The sequence below is a fragment of the Amblyomma maculatum genome, chromosome 7, assembly GCF_055883805.1.
Source record: "Amblyomma maculatum isolate TAMU_Amacu chromosome 7, ASM5588380v1, whole genome shotgun sequence".
NCBI classification, from domain to species: Eukaryota; Metazoa; Arthropoda; class Arachnida; order Ixodida; family Ixodidae; genus Amblyomma; species Amblyomma maculatum.
The window spans coordinates 107,657,114-107,676,608 of record NC_139350.1 but is presented as its reverse complement, the minus strand read 5'-3'; the positions used below and the strand labels follow the sequence as shown (position 1 = coordinate 107,676,608).

The 19,495-nt window shown below is 45.4% G+C and overlaps 1 protein-coding gene across 1 annotated transcript in view; it reads left to right on the top strand.

Annotated features, from left to right (window-relative positions):
* Positions 1-881: 881 nt before the first annotated feature.
* The window catches only part of wds (WD repeat-containing protein wds), a 44,921-nt gene continuing 26,307 nt past the window's right edge, over positions 882-19,495 (top strand). The window contains exons 1-4 of the mRNA XM_084609345.1: positions 882-1,033; positions 4,904-5,002; positions 11,158-11,254; positions 15,949-16,022. Of these exons, the coding sequence (XP_084465471.1) occupies positions 995-1,033; positions 4,904-5,002; positions 11,158-11,254; positions 15,949-16,022 (309 nt within the window). The 5' untranslated portion in view covers positions 882-994. The remainder of the gene's footprint in view (positions 1,034-4,903; positions 5,003-11,157; positions 11,255-15,948; positions 16,023-19,495) is intronic.

The window sequence follows — 19,495 nt, the reverse complement described above, 5'->3', positions numbered from 1 at the left end:
TTTCTAGCGCTCATCAACGATAACAAATTATAATCGAAGCTCTCGATTGTTACAAGTTACAAGCCCGGCGAAGGAAGGAACCGAGCCGGCTCCGAAACGTAGAGTTTCTCTAAAAAACAAAAAAGTTATAATAGTCGGATAATTTTCAAGCTTCACATAGTTACCAACGAAACCAGACGGGCGAATCTGTCGAAATGATTTAGCTTTTATTCTACACCAAGAGAATAGAGCTATGGTAGAATTAGTAGAGCTATTTCTATTTCGTGCTAGTTATTCGACCGCAGCGCCATATTTCCCGCTACGCCTCTTCGTCTGCTTCGTGCGTGCGGACGGATACACTTCTGCTCTAGCGACCGTTGCACCACCGTGGAGGAAGAAAAAAAAAGGGAGCTAGTGGCCATCTGCGGCTGCTTACTATTCTAGACGAATCTGTTTCCTGTGGTAGCATTTGTATACGTCTTTGCGATAAGATCGCTTTGTGCTAAGGAAGTTTTTATGCTAGGCTTATTCCTTTCAGCAAATTTTCGCGACCCGAGGACCCGAGGACTAACAGCAAGTTTACGGCAATGCTTGGAACGCGATTGCCATGTGATCGCAAACCTTGATGCGACGCTGTGTGTGCGTGTGTGCGTCTTGCTCTGCAGTCTGCCCCTGGCCCTCATAAGTGCAGCTGCAGGCTCAGCACCTGGTCCTTGCTAAGGGCAGTCCTTCTTCGGGCAGTCGTCGCCACTCGTAAGTGCCGCAAGACCTCCGTCAGAACCTTTCTGGGCGCCGGAGGCACGGTTGATAGCCTGTCTCCGGCACTCATGAGGCGTCTGTGCTTGGTGGCCGTGGCGCCAAACGTCACGCGCCGTTGGTGTTTTCCAAATGTAACGTCATTTTCTTTTACTCGCGATTCCTTTGGAGCTTTTCGGTCTGGCCACGTAGGTAATTCAGGAACAGTTCGATCTAGTCCACGCAGATCGTTCACGTTCACTGACGCGTCGGAGAAGCCATGGCTGGTCGACGATCTGCTGCTAGGACAAAAGCATGGGTCTGTAACTGTACTATGTGTTTACGATCGCTGACCAGAGCATTGCCTTTAATTGCGCTCGGTTCATTTAGTTGATCGCTTACTGCGTGAACGGATGAGTGGCAATGAAATAGCGACGAACCGAATTTTTTTGCATCGAGCATGTCCTTGCATAGCTTACTGGCGCCGCGATCGCAAATTAGTGCATCTTTGAAAACAAGTACCTTGGTTTTGCGTTTGGAAGGGTACATTTCTCATTCCACGTACGCGCATATAGCTGATTCGGGCTGCCCACGCGTAGAGTGTTGTTGCTTAAATGCTTAGATCAGTTTCTTTGACCCCTCGCCGACGCCGGGAGCGCGAAGTCGCGTTCAGTTGTCAGACGCCGGCATCAAGGTTGGCACTACGATTTAATAGTGCACATTTGTGAGAGCCCTGCTTAACCGGAGCCGATGTGAGCCCCTTTAAGAAAAAAAAAAAAAATGTTTGCGGCTTTAGAAGTGCGAGTTTTGGCGTTCAGGTGTCGGACGCCGGCGAAAGGATATTTGTGCCTTTAGAAGTGCGTTACTCGGCCTTTTGACCAAAAAGTTGTTTAATAACCAGGTGCCAGGTGTGTTACCACATAACAGATCGATTTTATGGCCTTTTTCTGGGACAGGTATTAGAATGCTTAGATCAGAGTTTGGCCCCTCGGCGTGACGTCGCGTTCAGGTGTGAGGCGCCGGCATCAATGATAGCACTACGATTTAATAGTGCACACTTGTGAGAGTCCTGCTTGACCGAAGCCGATCTGAGCCCCTTTCAGAAAAAAAAAAAAAAAAAAAAAAATGTTCGTGGCTTTAGAAGTGCGAGCTTCCGCGTTCAGGTGTCGGACGCCGGCGAAATGATGTTTGTGGCTTTAGAAGTGCGTTACTCGGCCTTTTGACCAAAAAGTTGTGTAATGACCAGGTCCCAGATGTGTCACCACATAACAGATTGATTTTATGGCCTTTTTCTGAGACAGGTATTAGACTGAGGTGCAGAAAAGCACATAGCCTGCACCACTATTGTATCGCGGGCATTCTGACGTTTGCCGAGTTGCAAATGGCACCTTTATTGCTTGCAAAACAGCATTTCAAAATTTTTCAGCTAGAAGATTAAAACTCGTGACAATCTACCTGAAAAGGAATCTACGATGAAGTGAATGACAATGTAACAAATTTTGTGATCTGCACTCGAGAAACTGCTTGGGTGCACTGCAGATGACTTGCATGAAAAAATTCGCCGGTGGTGATTTGTGCTGAAGGAATGTCAGCATTGCCTTTTCTATTTGCTAAACTAGTAACTATTTTTTTTTTTTTTTGCTTGTAGGCCTGTCTGTGTGTTGGTTGTCTGCATGTTGAAGAAAGAAATTGGAAAGCATGAGTTCAGTCCCTTTGTTCACTTTCCCATAAATGAGTGTGTTTGTGCTTTAATACATTAGTTGCACCAGGAATGAAAAACTGCAATGACTAATTGATTATTACCCCGCCGGGGTGTCGCAGTGATTACGGCGCTCGACTACTGTTCCCAAGGATGCGGGATCGAATCCCGGTTAGAGTTAATGTTAATGTTAATGTTAGGTTAGTTAATGTCAGTGCACATTAAAGAGCCCCAGCCGGTCGAAATTTCCGGAGTCCTCTACTACGGCCTCTCTCATAGCCCTAGTCGCTTTGGGACGTTAAACCTCTCAAACCAAACCAAATCTAATTGATTGTTCTGTTTGTTTTGGTTGCTTTTAAGTGCCGTGTTAAGTCACTGGGTGCTTGCGGAAACACACTTAGTGATGCAGCATCGACTCACTGCATGTGCCAGTGCCTTTAATGAGCAGCTGTGAGTGATCAGTACCCTACATCCTTAGTGAATATCACTGAAACTTGCACATCACGCTGCATATTGAAGAGTCCTAGTTCATGCTGACGTCATTGTCACTAGGTGCTAAATTCTTCAGCTCTGCACAGCGTTAATACTGCTCATTGATATAGTTCATGATCAGTGCCTGTTCAGGTTTTTATTGTCTGATGCATCACCTGGCAGGCAAATGAGACACGCTGGGCACAGCTGGGGTCATTGAAATGGTTAATGTGCGCCACGTGTCAAAGATGGCATGTAAGGCTTGGGTATAGACTCACAAAAGGGCTTTTAATCTGGAAACCTGTGTTTAAATACATTTGTCAAATAAGGCAAGTGAGTAGAAAGATGGATCAAAGAATATCTGGGTAACCCACAGTAGCGTTTCCACTAGATTTAGTTGTATGAATGCATAGTTTTTCGTTGAAATGCACCACATTTAAAAACTGATTGAAGTTCTGATGTTGTCTTCTCAATCCTGTGTCTCGTCTAAGCATTTAACATATATGAGATATGCTGCAAGGGATTGCTGTAGGTTAGTCACGCTTTTGTACGGTTCTTTAATGCACGCAGTAATCCTGGTGCACTGGAATTGTTGCCTTTTCTCTGCCTATAAATGTAGGCGTTGTTGGCTGGGAATGGAATCTGCAGTTCCGTGTTCATCCATGGTGCAGGGCTATCGTTGTAGGCAATTCTTTGTGGAAGGCATACATCTGTGTGTCAGCAGGAGCTTAATCACATGGGCTCAGACTTCTAGATTGTAAAGTTGCGTGTCTTCACTGGTTTTGGCATTGGGTGCTGAAAAGTGGGCCTGGTGATCCAGCACAGAAAGCATGCAATTTTAGGGTCTCTAGGCTGCATCATGCCGCCAAATTAAATTTTGTAAAAAAAAAAAAAAAAAAAAAGGTATAATTGGCATTAGCGAGTTTTAAAATAGGGGGACTCTATCAGTTAGAGGAATAAGTAATTGCCGATTTCATTCTGGGCATGCGTGCTCACTCCCCGTTATTCCACCCTTACTGATAGGTTCCCTCATTTGAATCTTTTTTCTTCTTCTTTCTTCTTTCTTTTTTTTTGTGAGTGTGGGCCCTGCAGGGAGGTGTTTTGCATTTTCTGTGCTCCAACACAGCAGGTGAAGTCACCTGTTGCATCAGTGTAAAACAGTGAGAGGAGCTTGGGATTTTTGGTTATTGCTAAACAAACTGCATGCCTGGCTTTTTCATGCTGCCTGAGCTGAAGGCATTGTATTCTGGCCAAGACAAAATGTTTCCTGGCATAGCGAGGGTGTTTTTCTCTTTGTCTTTTAAAAAGGCTTTGGACATGATCTACTGCAACATGCATGCCTATTAAAAAACACTGGCTAACTTTTGTGTTGGAAAAAGCTGTGCAGCATACGCTGCCTAGTTGCTAGTGGCAACCAATAAGCCCTCTTTGCTACCTCTCACTGTGGCTAGCTAACCTGTGGAACACACGCTTACTGGTCTAGGGCTCTTTTGGCCTAACATGGACCCCAGAGAACTGAGCCAGCTTGAGAACTGAGCTAGGCATTCTGCTGGCTCATAGAGCCCATGGAAGAAGTGCACATTGCTATTACCCCTGCACCATCCAGTGAGACATCATAGCAGTGGCCTTCAGGTGTGGCCCCAGCTGACCTGGGCAGGCTTGCACCACGGCACAGTGCATCATTGGTGTTTGTTGCTTCTTTTGCATTCTGCATGCTGCATCTTGCGATGTAATATTGTGCCATTATTGATGCCAGTGTTTAGATGAAGTCCAAACACTATCTTCATGCGCAGATATTTTCTGCTCGAACAGGTAAGGTAGGTGTAATGGAAAGGTCTGTGTGAGTAAAAAAGAAATAATTATTTTTATTTTGTGATGGTTGTGTCGTGTAAATGCTTCATTAAAATGCAGTTGATGGAGCTCAGGTGCTCTGTGGCAGCGCCCTTAAAACGGCCTGCTTAGGTTTCCTTTGTGGATTGTTTCAGTCGTTGATTGTGCGTACAATGTGCTGCTTCTCAGATCCAGAGTGGCACCCAAGTTCAGCACACCACGGCGCAGCCCGGTACATCTGGTTTGGGGGGTTCCAAGCCTGGGGACCCCTCGGCAGCAGCCAAGCTTGTGAGCATCCTCCCACGTCCTGTAGCCTCAGAGGGCAGTGCGCAAGTGCTCTTGCCACACATCATATTCTCATTGAGAGAACGGTCTGAGAGCAGCCTGCATGTCATAAGAGTTTTGCTGCCCTGCTACTGCTCAGCTGCAGCGAGATACTGCCACTAGCGAGGTGTATTTTGTGGGGAGAGGGTGTCGCGTGTTTACAGAGACAGAGTTGTGAATGCTCAGTCTATAGGGAGCCTTATCCAAGGGGTTCTGCAGCATAGACTGTTTGGCCGTGTCGTTCACAATATTTAGCATTCTTTTTTCTTGTTAGCTATAAAGTTTGGCCCCTCCATTTTGCTTAAAGAGTGGACATAAGTAGGGTTAGGACACTTGCCATGTATTAAGGTGTTGCATTGCAGGCTGGTGCCATCCAAGCAGAGACTGCTATTGTGTATTGAAGTTCACAGAAAGGAGGCTTTTTCCAGGAGTGTAAAGCTTACTGGCTGACCCTGACGTGGCTGGCTGAAATGAGCACGCGTCGCGTAGAGCTGCATCACTTTGGCTTCTTTGAAGTGCTGGGGTGGAACAGCTGTGTCATTTTAATGCTAATACAATTTTCTGTGTTATGCTGCACCAAAAACATCAAAATGACCAAAATTGTGCCAGCTTCCGCAAAAAAGGCCAGGCAAGCGCAACACATTTTATTCTTCCCTGTATGTCGCTGCTTCCAGGGGTGTCAGAACATTAAAAATGGCATGTGATAGTGATTGCTAAGCCATTCACACCACATTTATTGTATTTGGTCGCTAAATGTGAATTTTCAGAACTTGCATGATTTTTTGTGTGTCTGAGCTCGCGGCCATTCATAACAGATTCCATACGGTGTTTACTTGTTTCATCGTTTCACAACTATCGCACCAGTTAAACTGGCTCATATTTCGTGGAATCAACGTGTGTGGTAATGCTAGTTTGGCAAGGAAGCAATGCTTAGATGGCTTTAAGAGCTGGCGCGGCGGCACCAGACAGTGGATTGTAATGCAGTGCAGCACACTATCAAGGAGTGATAATGCACGATGAAGGAAGCAAATGGGTGCCATATTGCGATCATTTTTTATCACTGCCACGAGAGTCGCAGAACCTGTAGAACACATCTTGGTAACATCGCGGAATGGACAAAGCATGTACGCATGCACTCCTGCGGTCGCTTCATGCTGACTGACTGCTTTAATACTATTGAAGTTGGCAAAAATTTATAATTTTGGCCCTCATTAATTTGGACTAGGAGTGTAGTCTAGCGCCATATGAGCCTGGTATGAGGCGCTCATTATTGTGAACAGGGCAAGCTCACACCAGTTAACGTGGACTGTGGTGGGGTGTTGGGAGCATTGCGGTATGGCCCGCGTGGCTAGCATTCATCAATATTAGAGCGTTAGCTTTACTTCTCCCATGCACAAATCTCAAGGTGAGTGGATGGCGCAACTGTGACCTTGAACTGTAGTCTGTGCAGCAAACGTAGTCATGCCCAGGCATCGGAGCCCTATGCTATCACCGCTGTTGATCATGCCTCGGGTAAAACTGCAACGCGCTCTCACGCTGTGCAGTAAGCATCATCACCTTCATGAAGTTCCATCTGTACCGCTTCTTCATTTAACCTAGGTTAATACTTCATGCATATACGCCGTCTCTTTAAAGACAGAAACCTCAGCTCTACCAGACAGGCTACCAAGACCATCAGATGAGAAACCATCCTAGTCCATTGCCCAGAAGCTTACCAAGTGCGTAAGCTAGTGAAAATCGAAGCGGCAGCAGCAACTGCAGATGCAACCTATGGGTAACATTCGTGGAACTTGGTTGAAGGATTTTTATTCCTCCCAAATCTGAATTTAGTGGAGCGGTGGTGCGCAGGCACTAGTGCATGTTATGGTAGGCGCGACGACGACTGGAGCCCCTCACTTCCAAAGTACATCTCAGTGGCATAGTTTTGGTTTCCCGCAGCTGTGATCAGTTGCACGCGTCGGCCAGTCGTGCTGTTTTGAACGCTGCTTTGCATGTCACTCCAGTTCAGTCGTTCAGTCGTGTCCGACTCTTCGTGACCCTATGGACCAAATCACGCCACGCTTTCCGGTCTCTCACTATCTTCCTAACATCACATAACTTCATCTGCAGCGCCTTGAGGATGCCATCTAACCATCGTGTTCGCTGCCTACCCCTTCTCCGGTGACCCTCAACCTTTCCCAACATCAAATCTTTCTCCAGCGACTCCTTTCTTCTCATCAGATGACCAAAGTAGCTGAGCTTAAACTTTAGAAATTGACCCTCCAATGAGCAGTCAGGGTTTATGGTCGGCAATATTGACTGATTTGATCTTCTGGCCGTCCAAGGAACTCTCAGGAGTCTCTGCCATTCTTTGGCGGTCAGCCTTCTTCACAGTCCAACTTTCGCATTCATACATCACAACTGGAAAGACCATAGCACGAGTTATACGGATCTTGGTTGGCAGTGTAATGTCTCTGCACTTTACTAGGCAGTCAAGGCTAGCCATGGCTCTCTTTCCCAGAAGCAGGCGTCTCCTAATTTTATGGCTGCAGTTTCCTTCCGGGGTAATCTTGGAGCCCAAGAAGAGAAAATCTGTCACAGCTTTCACTTCTTGTCCCTTGATGCTCCAGGACGTGATAGGGCAAGATGCCATGATCTTTGTCTTTTTAATGTTCAATTTAAGCCCAAACTTTTCACTCTCTTCTTGTGCGCGCATCAGAAGTCTCTTGAGTTCCACTTAACTTTCTGCCATTAAAATGGTATCATCCGCATATCTAAGGTTGTTGATACGTTTCCCAGCAATCTTCATTCCAGCTGAAGACTCATCCAGACCGGCCTTCCTCATGATGCACTCAGCATATAGGTTAAATAGGCAGGGCGACAGTATGCATCCTTGTCTCACTCCTTTCTAAATCGGAAACCAATCAGTAAGACCATGTCCAGTTCTGTCTGTGGCCTCTTGCCCTTCATACAGGTTCCTGAGGAGACAGATGAGGGGAATTGGAACTCCCATCTCTTGGAGAGCTTGCCACAATCTGCTGTGATGTACGCAATCAAACGCTTTCGCATAATCAATAAAGCAGAAGTAGATGGGTTTCTGGAACTCTCTTGCTTTTTCCATGATCCAGCGAAGGTTGGCAATCTGGTCTCTAGTACCACTGCCCTTGCGAAACCCAGCTTGCACATCCAAAAGCTCCCGCTCCACATACTGCTGCAGCCTACCTTGGAGGATTTTCAACATCACCTTGCTAGCATGCGAAATAAGCGCGATCGTGCGGTAGTTGGAACAATCTTTGGCACTGCCTTTCTTTGGAATGGGGATGTAAACTGACCTCCTCCAATCCTGTGGCCACTGCAGGGTTGTCCAAATTTGCTGACATAATGTACACAGAACGTTAACAGCGTCGTCATGGTTGAGGTTTTGAAGCAACTCAGCTGGAATGCCATCAATTCTGCTAGCTTTGTTCTTAGCAAGGCTGGCTAAGGCCCATTCAACTTCACTCATCAGGATGCCCGGCTCGAGATCAGTAATCACAACCCTCTTATGTTGGGTTTGCGCATGCGGGTCCTTCTTGTACAGTTCTTGTATGTATTCCTGCCACCTCTTCTTTATCTCTGAGGCTTCAGTGAGGTCCCTGTCTCGTTTGTCCTTTATCACAGCCAGCTTAGCACAGAAGATTCCTTTGATATCTATGATTGTCTAATACAGAGCTCTTGTGTTCCTCAATTGGCTGTTGTCCTTAACTGCTTGGCACTGTGTGTTCAAGAAGGCATTCTTATCTCTTGCTATTTTCTGAAAATCTGCATTGAGAACCTTGTATCTTTCTCTTTCCCCCATAACTTTTGCCATCCTGCTTTCCTCAGCTATTTGCAAAGCCTCTTCAGATAACCGGTTTGCTTTCTTGCATTTCTTTTGCTTTGGAACTACCTTAGTAGCAACTTCTTGTATTATATCACAAACATCAGTCCACATCTCTTCAGGCTCTCTGTCTTCTAGATCTAATTCTTGAAATCGATTCCTCACTTCCACAGCATATTCTGATGGAATTTGATCCAGATCATACCTGAAAGGCCTTCTAACTTTCTGCGTTTTCCTCAATCGAAGCTTAAATTTGGCAAGAAGAAGCTGATGATCGGTGCCACAATCGGCCCCAGGCCTTGTTTTTACTGCTTGTATAGCGCTTCTCCATCTCTGCCGGCAAAGAATATAATCAATCTGATTCCTGTACAGACCGTCCGGTGAAGTCTATGTGTACAGGAGCCTCTTGTGCTGTTGAAAATGAGTATTCGCTATGGTCAGGTTGTTTTCTTGACAAAACTCTACTAGCCTCTGCCCAACTTCATTTGGCTTACAAAGACCGAACTTGCCTGTAATTCCGGATATTCTTTCACTCCTCACCTTAGCTTTCCAGTCTCCTATGAGAAAAAAAGGACGTCTGATGGTGGAGTGCGGTCTAAAAGGCATTGCAGGTCAGCATAAAATCTCTTAACGTCAGCTTCTTCAGCAGTAGTGGTTGGTGCATAGACTTGGATAACTGTTATGTTGAAAAGGTGACCTTGGATCTGAAGTGAAATCATTCGGTCGTTTTTGGGGTTGTACCCTAGTACTGCTTTGTCCATTCTTCTGTTTATTATGAGAGCGACCCCATTCCTTCTCCTGGATTCGTGCCCACAATAAAAGACATAATGGTCGCCTGAATTAAATTCTCCCATTCTGGTCCACTTGAGCTCGCTGATACCCAAGATATCAATGTTCAATTTGTCCATTTCTCGCTTGACGACATCCAGTTTACCTTGCGTCATAGATCTTACATTCCATGTTGCTATGTGATATATCTCCTTGCAACATCGGATTTTCTGGTCGCTTCCAGACACATCCACAACTGAGCGTCCTTTTGGCTTTAGCCCAGCCGCTTCATTCGTCCTGGAGCTACTAGGAATCGCCCTTTGTTCATCCCCAGTAACATATGGGACGCCTTCTAACCTGGGGGGCTCATCTTCCGGCGCCATATCATTAATGCTATTGTGACTGGTCATAGGGTTTTCTTGGCAGGAAATACTGGAGTGGGTTGCCATTACCTTCTCCAGTGAATCACATTTTGTCAGAACTCTCTGCCATGACCTGTCTATCTTGGGTGGCCCTACACAGCAGAGCTCACGACTTCATTGAGTTTCGCAAACCCCTCCACCACGACAAGGCAGTGATCCATGAAGGGGTCGCATGTCACTAGTCTTATTTTTATTTGGTGCTGGCATCATGTGTGCTAACACCTACGCATACTCCCTTCACTTGCATCTTCTTGCAGTACGCTGAAACTGTTTGTGGTCACGTACCGTTCTTACTCCGTGCAATGAAGTATCCTCAAAACGTGACGGGGTCATTTGTAGGCAGCCTCCACATCTACTGCATTGCATCACGAAAAGGGTAGCAGATGCCTTTGATTTTAATGAAGGTTTGACCTCAGTATGCTGTCAAGTTGCTCCAAAACGTTGGTGTTGCTGGTACAAAATTATTATATTCTTGCCCCAAGAGCTGCTCCAAAAGCTGTTTTTGGTCATCCCACCCCTGGAAGTAGCACTATTCACTGGTAGTAATTGTAGCCCCGTGAACCATCTAGTAATGGATGGGAATTGGCAACTCGTGCACGCATTTAGTGGCTTGTTTTGCATGCTTCAGTACCATTATATTTTGAATGGGTGCAGAAAAACGTTCTGCTGTTCTGTTTGGTGTGTGGTTACTGTTCTGCCAAGCTTGTGTGCCACACGGTGTGCTATGCTCACTTGCTGGTTGGCAGTCTTGCTGTGGCATTCATTGTGGTGTGCCTGCTTTTTGCTTCCTGCGTACTAAGACATTGAAGCTCTACATACTCCTAATAAAGTGTGTTGACACAATTAGCCTATTCTTTTTTATGATTGTATTCTGAGACAGTGACAAAGCAGTAACATGGCTACATCATAAATAATGTTAGTGCATTGTGATGAACACCCATAAGGTTCTTCAACTTTTCATGGTTTCTTTAGCCAGGGAAGAGTAAATTCTCATCCTAGTCAGGAGAAGTGTATTTTGCTCTTTGTGTACCATGTAAAGGTAAATGTGTAAAGGTGTCATGTAATGCATGGAGATGTTCTGCTCCTTTCAGAAACCCAGCTACACCCTCAAGTTCACCTTGGCTGGCCACACCAAAGCGGTTTCCTCAGTCAAGTTTAGCCCAAATGGAGAATGGCTGGCTAGTTCCTGTAAGTTGGCCTCTGTCAGTGCTGCCTTGCACTTGTTCATGCTGTTATAAGGGATGTTACACTTGTGGAGATGAACATCCAAGTGTGTGGCTTCTCTCCTTGTGACCTTCCTCATGATCACCAGCAGCAGAAGCAGGGGTTCAGTAAGTGGCTAGGGTGGTACTTGATGTGCGTCTTTCTTTCGTATTGTAGTCTGCTTTTTTTTTTTTTTTCATTTTTTAAATTCATGATTTAGCTGTTACAGTAAATGAAGGCAGAGGGGTGTGGCTTGCTATTCCGGATTGTCCGAACACAAACCGAGGTGGCAGGTAGGGTGATGCTTATTTTTTCTAGTCATGCTTTTCATTTAACCTTATTCTTTTGTACCATCTAATCTGGCTTTCTTATGTGCACCTCTGACAAATGCGCATAAAAAAGTCAGACTTGAGTCTTCTATGCCGCCCATGGCTTCCTTTGACACTGTTTACGTAGGGAAATGACATATGAAAGTTTGTGCAACATTCGTCGGCGGTGTGTAGCAACGATGGCAGCAAAATTGCTTTTTCACTTGAACTGTAAACGAATTGAGCATAGTAGGTGACACTTTCCTGTCAAGAAACTATTGCACCATTGTTGTCTATACTTAGCTGAGATGTCACGGGCGAAAACTTTCCTGAACATCTTATGAAGACCTAGGCTCTAAGGGCCCATTGTGGCCAGGTAAGTATCCCAAAGTAGCATACATTTGAATTAGAAGGGTATATTGGCTACTCATTAACGTACACCCAAGTTAAGCCATATAGCTGCAGCTTGTTCAGTAACTTAGCTGCTGAAAAAAAAAAAAAAAAAAAAAAAAAAAAGTCCTGTTTTGGGGTTCAAACCACCACATGTCCAGGGCAGCTGCTCCGCCAACTAAGCTAATGGGGATGGTAAGGCGAGGGTTGCAAATTGCTCTTCTCTGACAATACTGTAGGTTGATGGAAGTCTCGGTTGGAGCTGGATGACTTGCTGACATTAGGATTGACATTGTGTGAGCAGCACAGAAGCAGCCATGCTTCAGTGCTGCTCTTTACCCCGATGCATCGACATGGGGCTGGCATGACCGACAGGTGGACTTGCTCTGCCTCGGATTTTGTGTTCTACGTTCTTGCGCGCCTGTGCATGCATAGTAGTTTCATGAAGTGCCACTTTTTCGGGGGCAAGTTTGAGGCTTGGCAGGCTTGTTCGACAGCCTGTGATGAAATGGTGGCCCGCAACAGAACGACTTGGCCTGCATTTGTCTTCTGTTGCTGATTAACTGATGCAAACATTGTTCTAGTATCTGCTTACGTCATCTGATCAAGAAAATTGTTGCCTTCAGGAACTCCAGTGCAGTGGGGCATGAAGCATGGTGCATGCATGCATGCCGCCATAATGCATGTAGCTCTTCCTTGAACAGGTTGAAAGGTGCTAGCACGTGATGGATTTGAACATTCATGCAGCAAAGGAGTGTTCAAACACGAGCCTCCTTTTTTGCGTGGTAGGCCCAATGTGCACATATATAAGTCCCTGCGCAGCTTAGTCCAAGTACCATGCTGAACTTTTGCATCAGTGGCTGTGAATTTAAACACTACAAGGGTAGCGTATGATGTCTCATCCATCATAACTTTGGGGCTAAAAGCAAGCAAAATGCTAAATACTTGTGGTGCTGCCCTGATCATGGCTCCAAGCTCATGTGGATTGGCTTTCCCACAGAAATTTAAGTTTGAGCATAGTAGGTGACACTTTCCTGTCAAGAAACTATTGCACCATTGTTGTCTATACTTAGCTGAGATGTCACGGGCGAAAACTTTCCTGAACATCTTATGAAGACCTAGGCTCTAAGGGCCCATTGTGGCCAGGTAAGTATCCCAAAGTAGCATATATTTGAATTAGAAGGGTACATTGGCTACTCATTAACGTACACCCAAGTTAAGCCATATAGCTGCAGCTTGTTCAGTAACTTAGCTGCTGAAAAAAAAAAAAAAAAAAAAAAAAAGTCCTGTTTTGGGGTTCAAACCACCACATGTCCAGGGCAGCTGCTCCGCCAACTAAGCTAATGGGGATGGTAAGGCGAGGGTTGCAAATTGCTCTTCTCTGACAATACTGTAGGTTGATGGAAGTCTCGGTTGGAGCTGGATGACTTGCTGACATTAGGATTGACATTGTGTGAGCAGCACAGAAGCAGCCATGCTTCAGTGCTGCTCTTTACCCCGATGCATCGACATGCATCGGTATGGCAAAAAAAGGCTTCGCAGCTGGGCCCCCGCAAGAGCATATACAGGAACACATAATCGGTGTCACAGAGCTGCACGTCATTTCCCTGTAGTATCTTTTATGCGAAACTGGATGTGGTGCGACAGTGTGGTGTCACAAACGGGCTTTCCTGCATGCTGTAGAGTTACACGTATCCTGTGCACCTACTGAGCAACCAAGCCATGCAGCTTAGATGTTCTCAGATGTGTCTTTTTTTTTTTCTTTTTCTTTTTTTTTTTTTTGCGGTTAGTTATTACGTTGCATTGATGATCTAAAGGTTTGCTCACTGGCCAGGGAAAGGATACCTCATATCCTTTTGCTTTCACATACCATAGCAGGATAGGACAGTGTGTGTATGCTAATGGGCTCCATCTCCACATGGGCCTTTGTGTATTTTCTCAGTACTTTTCTGCCTGTATTTGCACTGAAACTTGACCACACTTTTATATGTTTTGGCCAGCTTGAAAGGGTGGTTGTAACCTTTGTGCTAACAATCTGATGTCTATGAAAGTCTCTCATTTCTGCAGCCTGCCTGAATCACCTTAAGCTCTCAGCTCACATTTTATAGTGCATTTTGGGATCAGGGGGCATCGCCATCAAGAAATCATACTATTAATAACAAACGGTTGTTTATGTTGTCTGCATGGTACTGTTTATGGTAACCAAGCAAATTTAGGAACCTGTTATTACGTTGCTGAAAACTTTCCTTAATGCTTTCCTTTCAGTGGCTGATGGCCACTGACAGAATTAAAAGTATTAGAATCATGCATGTTTTTTTGTTTTTTTTTCATCAATGCGAAAAAAAATGATAGGAGGCACTTAAAATCCTGTAAGAGTGATAGGGCAAAAGCCTTTGGGACTAGTTCTACTGTAGTGTTTGTTTGACAGTGCTGTTTTTTTTTTTTTTGAGACACACTTAGTCGTTCAACACTGCTGTACCGAATGTCTAACAATAGCTGTGTTGATATAAGACAATGCTGGTTTCAAGGTTTATTTTATTGATTTCTTTGTTGTCTGTAACGATTATAGGATCATCAGAAATGGCGCAGCTTCTCCGTAGAACCATCTATGCACTCATCCCAGCACCAGAATTAGAATCCATGACTAGATACGATGCAGACAATTCGCCACCTTATAGTTACGTATGCCAAATGACATTGATCGAATACCGCGCACCTATTACCCAATGTCCTGTGGTTAAGTGCAGCTAATGCAGTGGCCCGCGCACACGTGGGGTTGCCATTACCTTCTTTCTCACTTCTCTGTGGCGGCGTGCACGCCTGGGATGCCACCTTTCCTCTTTTCTACAAAGCAGCAATGGCGGCAGAGCTTGCATCTGCCGGAGCTCTTCGTGGTGGAGCGCACATGCACAGTGGTGCCCCCTGCATTGCAGTGGAGATGGCAGGGTACATGAGTCCTGCCATCTCCACTCACGAGTCCTGCATGGCTTAGTGGGTGGCACGCTTGGCTGGGGATCGGAGAGTTAGGGGTTCGATTCCTATTAGACAAAACAGGTTTTTTTTTTTCTTTAAAAGTGCAGTGGACATTTTCTGATCACACTTCCTGTACACTGTGCACATGAGCCAACAAAGGCTTTTGCCTTAATTATGATGTAATCATGGAAGTAACTGATTAAAATGTAGAAGAAATAACTCATGTAGCCGGTGGGATCTGAACCCATGACCCATGGGGTCGTAGGTTCGGATCCCTTTGGAGCCATGTGGTTGTTTTTCGTTACTTTTGGAATCGCTTATCTCAATGACTACATTATTATTTCACATTTGATTGACACACACACACAAAAATTATAATAATCCCCTATGCTTTCCTTGGTGCCAGTGGCTGTTAGCTGCCTTCATATTTGTCTATTGCCTTTAAGTTAAAGCAGCCCCTGCAAAGTTTATTACTTATTTATTTACAAATACTGCTGTCTCTTCTGTTAGAGACACAGCATGGATGGGTTACAAGGCACTTGAATGCATCAATGTCAAGTAATATGATTAGGCAGTTCTTTCTTGAATGGTTTAGTCAGCAGTGCATGTAAAGAACCATCCGAGTTATTTAATTATTCAACAGTCTGTGGTGAAAAAAAAGAAAAATGCCAAGAATTGCATCATAGAAACGCATTTTGCAAGATAGTGCATAGCTTTGAACTAAGAACTGTCATAGCATATTACTGCACCCATGTAGGATGTGGAAACCACTTGTGCGCCACTGAATGGTTCTGCATCACGTGGCAAAAAGTGTGTCTGGCAGGGAGCAAGACTTGACTCTGTCGCAGTTAGTTCTTGCGGCCTCCAGCTGGGACACTGTCCTCTACGGGGCAGTGTGGGACCTTTGAGACCGAGTTTGTTCTAGTGTCATCTCAGACTTTAGAGAAAGGTCTGTCAGCCCTGACATATCTGCCTAATGTGTTTTTGTTGAATGCCTGGTGTGTGCAGCTGCTGACAAGCTCATCAAGATTTGGGGAGCCTATGATGGCAAGTTTGAGAAGACCATCTCAGGCCACAAACTGGTAAGTGACAGCCTAAGGTAGCCAGATGGGATGAAAAAAGTGTGCAGCTTTGAGGGGGCCACAGCAGGGTTCGAGCATGGCATTGCACATTTCAAGGTTGAAAACAAAAAGGAACGACATTTTTGCCGGGAAACAGAGTGTTAACGTCAGCTAGACCATTATGATGGATTTTGTTTGCACGTCAATAGTGACTGGCACATGCGAAGCATCCTCCTGATGATGCATTTTTCTGTAGTTGTGCCTTAGGCTATTTGTGCATGTATACGAATTTCAAGGATAAAAAGGTGTGCCTTCACATCGCACAGGTTGCTCATTTAGGCTGTGTGGCTTTTAATTTTTTTTTTATAGGTTGTGCTAAGTAGAATTTTAGATATATTTTTGAAGTGAAAATACTATTTTTTGTTCTGCATTCGTGGCATCTTAGCTTCATGTTGCAAATTTGAAACCTCATTATGTATGGGTAAAATACACTGCTCTCGTGGGAAGCATTGTGCAGTGCCCGTTTCACATTGTAGGATTAATTTTGAACTTCATGCCAGAGCAAGGTGAGGGCACAGTCAGCATACACTACGCGCCTGTGCTTCCGCTCCAAGGTATAAGCAGAAATGTTTAATGCACAGAAACCTGTATCTCAAACACTTCACTAACCCTGAGACCTCTTTACAACCTCCAGCTCGGTCGCAGTACCTGAGAGTGGGGCCGTAGCGCTGTGCTCAAGGCAATAGCTACTCACGCATTCAAAGTGGAGCTAAGGATGCCTGCGTACGGCACGGCCAACTTAAGAATTAAAGCGCATGCGACACATCACGAGGTAGGATGACGGATGTATGCAGCACATCTCGACACAGGTAGCACGTCGATGGCTTATTGTGCGTCGCCTCCGGCACTGGCCAGCTATGACAGAGAATTGTGCCTAATCAGGTCTCCCAGTCTCGCAAGCGTCGGCACCACACAGGCGAGCGGCAGACATTTTTTCCTGCTTGGTCTCAAGCAAGCATAGAAGGTGCACGCATGTTCATAACCCACGGTCCCTTGGCTGATGCCGGGGAACCCGGATGGAAAAATGTATGCACCTGCTGCTGCCTGAGCCGATGGCAGTTTTCCCGTTCGCTTCTTGCGCGCATTCTTGCGTCGAAACGTGAGCCCAATACGTGACAGGTCGTGGCCCAATGGGGACGCGAGACCAACATGACAAGAACAGATCGGATGTTGCGGCAACAGTTCTCGGAAGAGCTCCCTTTGGCAACCTTAAAGTACCACACATGACACAGTGTCACGGCACTTCACTCTGACCGAATTCGCTGGACATGCCTTTGCTTGTGAGTGCGCCCATGCCGAAAATCTCACAGCGACACCAGTGACTGCACCAAACTTTTTCGTTTTTCATTTGGTAGCAGCATGTGAAATGGACCTAAGACACAGAAAGCAAGCAGAGTGGGCCGAGGAACACACATTGTAGTTGAAATCAAGAAGAAATGGGCATGAGCAGGGCATGTAATGCGATGGCAAGATGACCGATGGGCAGGAAAGTAGTTGACTGGATTCTGAGAGAAGTCAAGGGCAGCAGGGCGAGGAGAAAGTTAGTTGGCTGATTAAAATTGGGAAACAACTAGGTCGTAGGTAGCACAGGAGAGGATTGAATGGAGGGATGTGGGAGAGGCCACTGCCCTGTAGTAGTCATGCAACCTTTGCTCTGTGAAGGCAGCTCGCTAAGTTAATTTTGCAAACACACATCATGGGAAAGCCTTCTCGACAAACTTTTAAATGCATATTGTTGATGTTAAATATATGGACCATGTTGGTGATTAAGGAAAGTTAAAAGCCGGACTAGCTTTCAGTGTCGATGGCCTTCAATTGTGCATATAACATTGCCCCTGAAGTCAAAAAGTTTGTTAGGCAACTTAGGCTGATTGTGTAATTATTGATTCATATCGGATACAAAATGTCCACCTTTTTATACAATCCACGGGCACAGACCGCACTGACTTCTTTTTCACAGCTTTAACACGATGGCATTAAAAGCCCCATGAGTGGCATCTGGAGTTGTGTGTCACAAAATTTGCTGATTTGTTCAGTGGTGTGTGATGTAATGAGGCCATGTGACATGGCCAAGAGTGATGGTGGGTTCAGTGTTAGTTGGCAGCTGCAGTTGTTCGTGTGCAAATGTATCTAGACAGATCCTTGTATCGGTTTGTTAAATCAACGCCACATGTCTGCTATGGTAGAAAACCATCACAAGCTGAGAAGGTGAGACAGGGAAGTATGCCGCTGTAGGTGCAGCGTTGGCAAATGCACAGGATCACCACATACTGCCAGCAGCAGTGACAGAGGAGGGGAAGCAGGCCAAGCAAACATCGGACTTTAATGCTGTTGCATTTTCAACGCGTAATGTAGTCAATTGTCCCAATTTTTAAAGTGAAAGTCTTGTTGCACGGATGACTGATGGAGAGAAAGAAATACTCTCTTTATTTGCAAGGGCAAAGGAGAGGCTAGATTAAAGGGCCACTGTCCACCCTCTGGTCGAAAATATTTTCTTCCCCGGTGACTCCGAGGCTTCGCCCCCAAAACGCAAGGCCAAAAAAATGTTTTTGAAAAGAGTAATTAATAACGCGGTTACAGCCACCGCAATCACCCGATTCTGTCGTGTTTCTCTCCTCCCGTTCCCTCGCAAAGGTTTTTCACTCTCCTGCCCGGTCGTCTAGCTTCCGCAAGCCAAATTCCACTTCCTCCTCCGCGTTTGACGAGAGGTGGGGTGTGCCACTCTGCGTGTGCGAAAACGAAACGGGCGAGGGAGGGCGCACTACTGCATTCATTGCATTCAGTCCGGCCGTGGTGAGGGAAACGCATGCAGCAAACGGCACACACAATTAGTCATGTACGCCTATCCTTCACCTGTCAGTTAGTGAGGTGGACCAATGGATGTCGTTGCCTTTCGACGTCAGCCTAGCAGCACGACGGGCCAGTGTAGAGAACGGGGAAGCTGGTTTCCCGAAGGGGAGAATGAGAGAGCTTTGATTTGTATCTTTGCTGCTTTGCGGCGCGCATATTGCTGTAGCATTTTGCACAGACTATCTCTGCTACCTGATCGAAGCATTGGGCTCCTTTTCTTCAAAAGTCATACCCTGGACAGTGAGTGGCCCTTTAAGAATGACTGCAAATTTGATTACAGAAACAATTATGCATAGGATTGGAATATAATTAGAATAAAAGTTTGAATACAGTCTCCGACTGATTTTTCGGATCGGCAGGACCAAGAAAATGGTTCTAATAATCGAATAGTCCTGACAAAAAAAAAAAAAAAAAAAATAACTTGAAGACGAAGAAAACAAATTTTTGTGCAGAAACTTAGCCGTAAAAATTACGAATTTTGCCGCTGCCCATGTTTTGATTATATGCTGATACTAGGGAGGTACTATATCATAGCGCTATCTGCCACTGTGATCTGCTTGTGCGCACCACCCATGCGCTAGCAT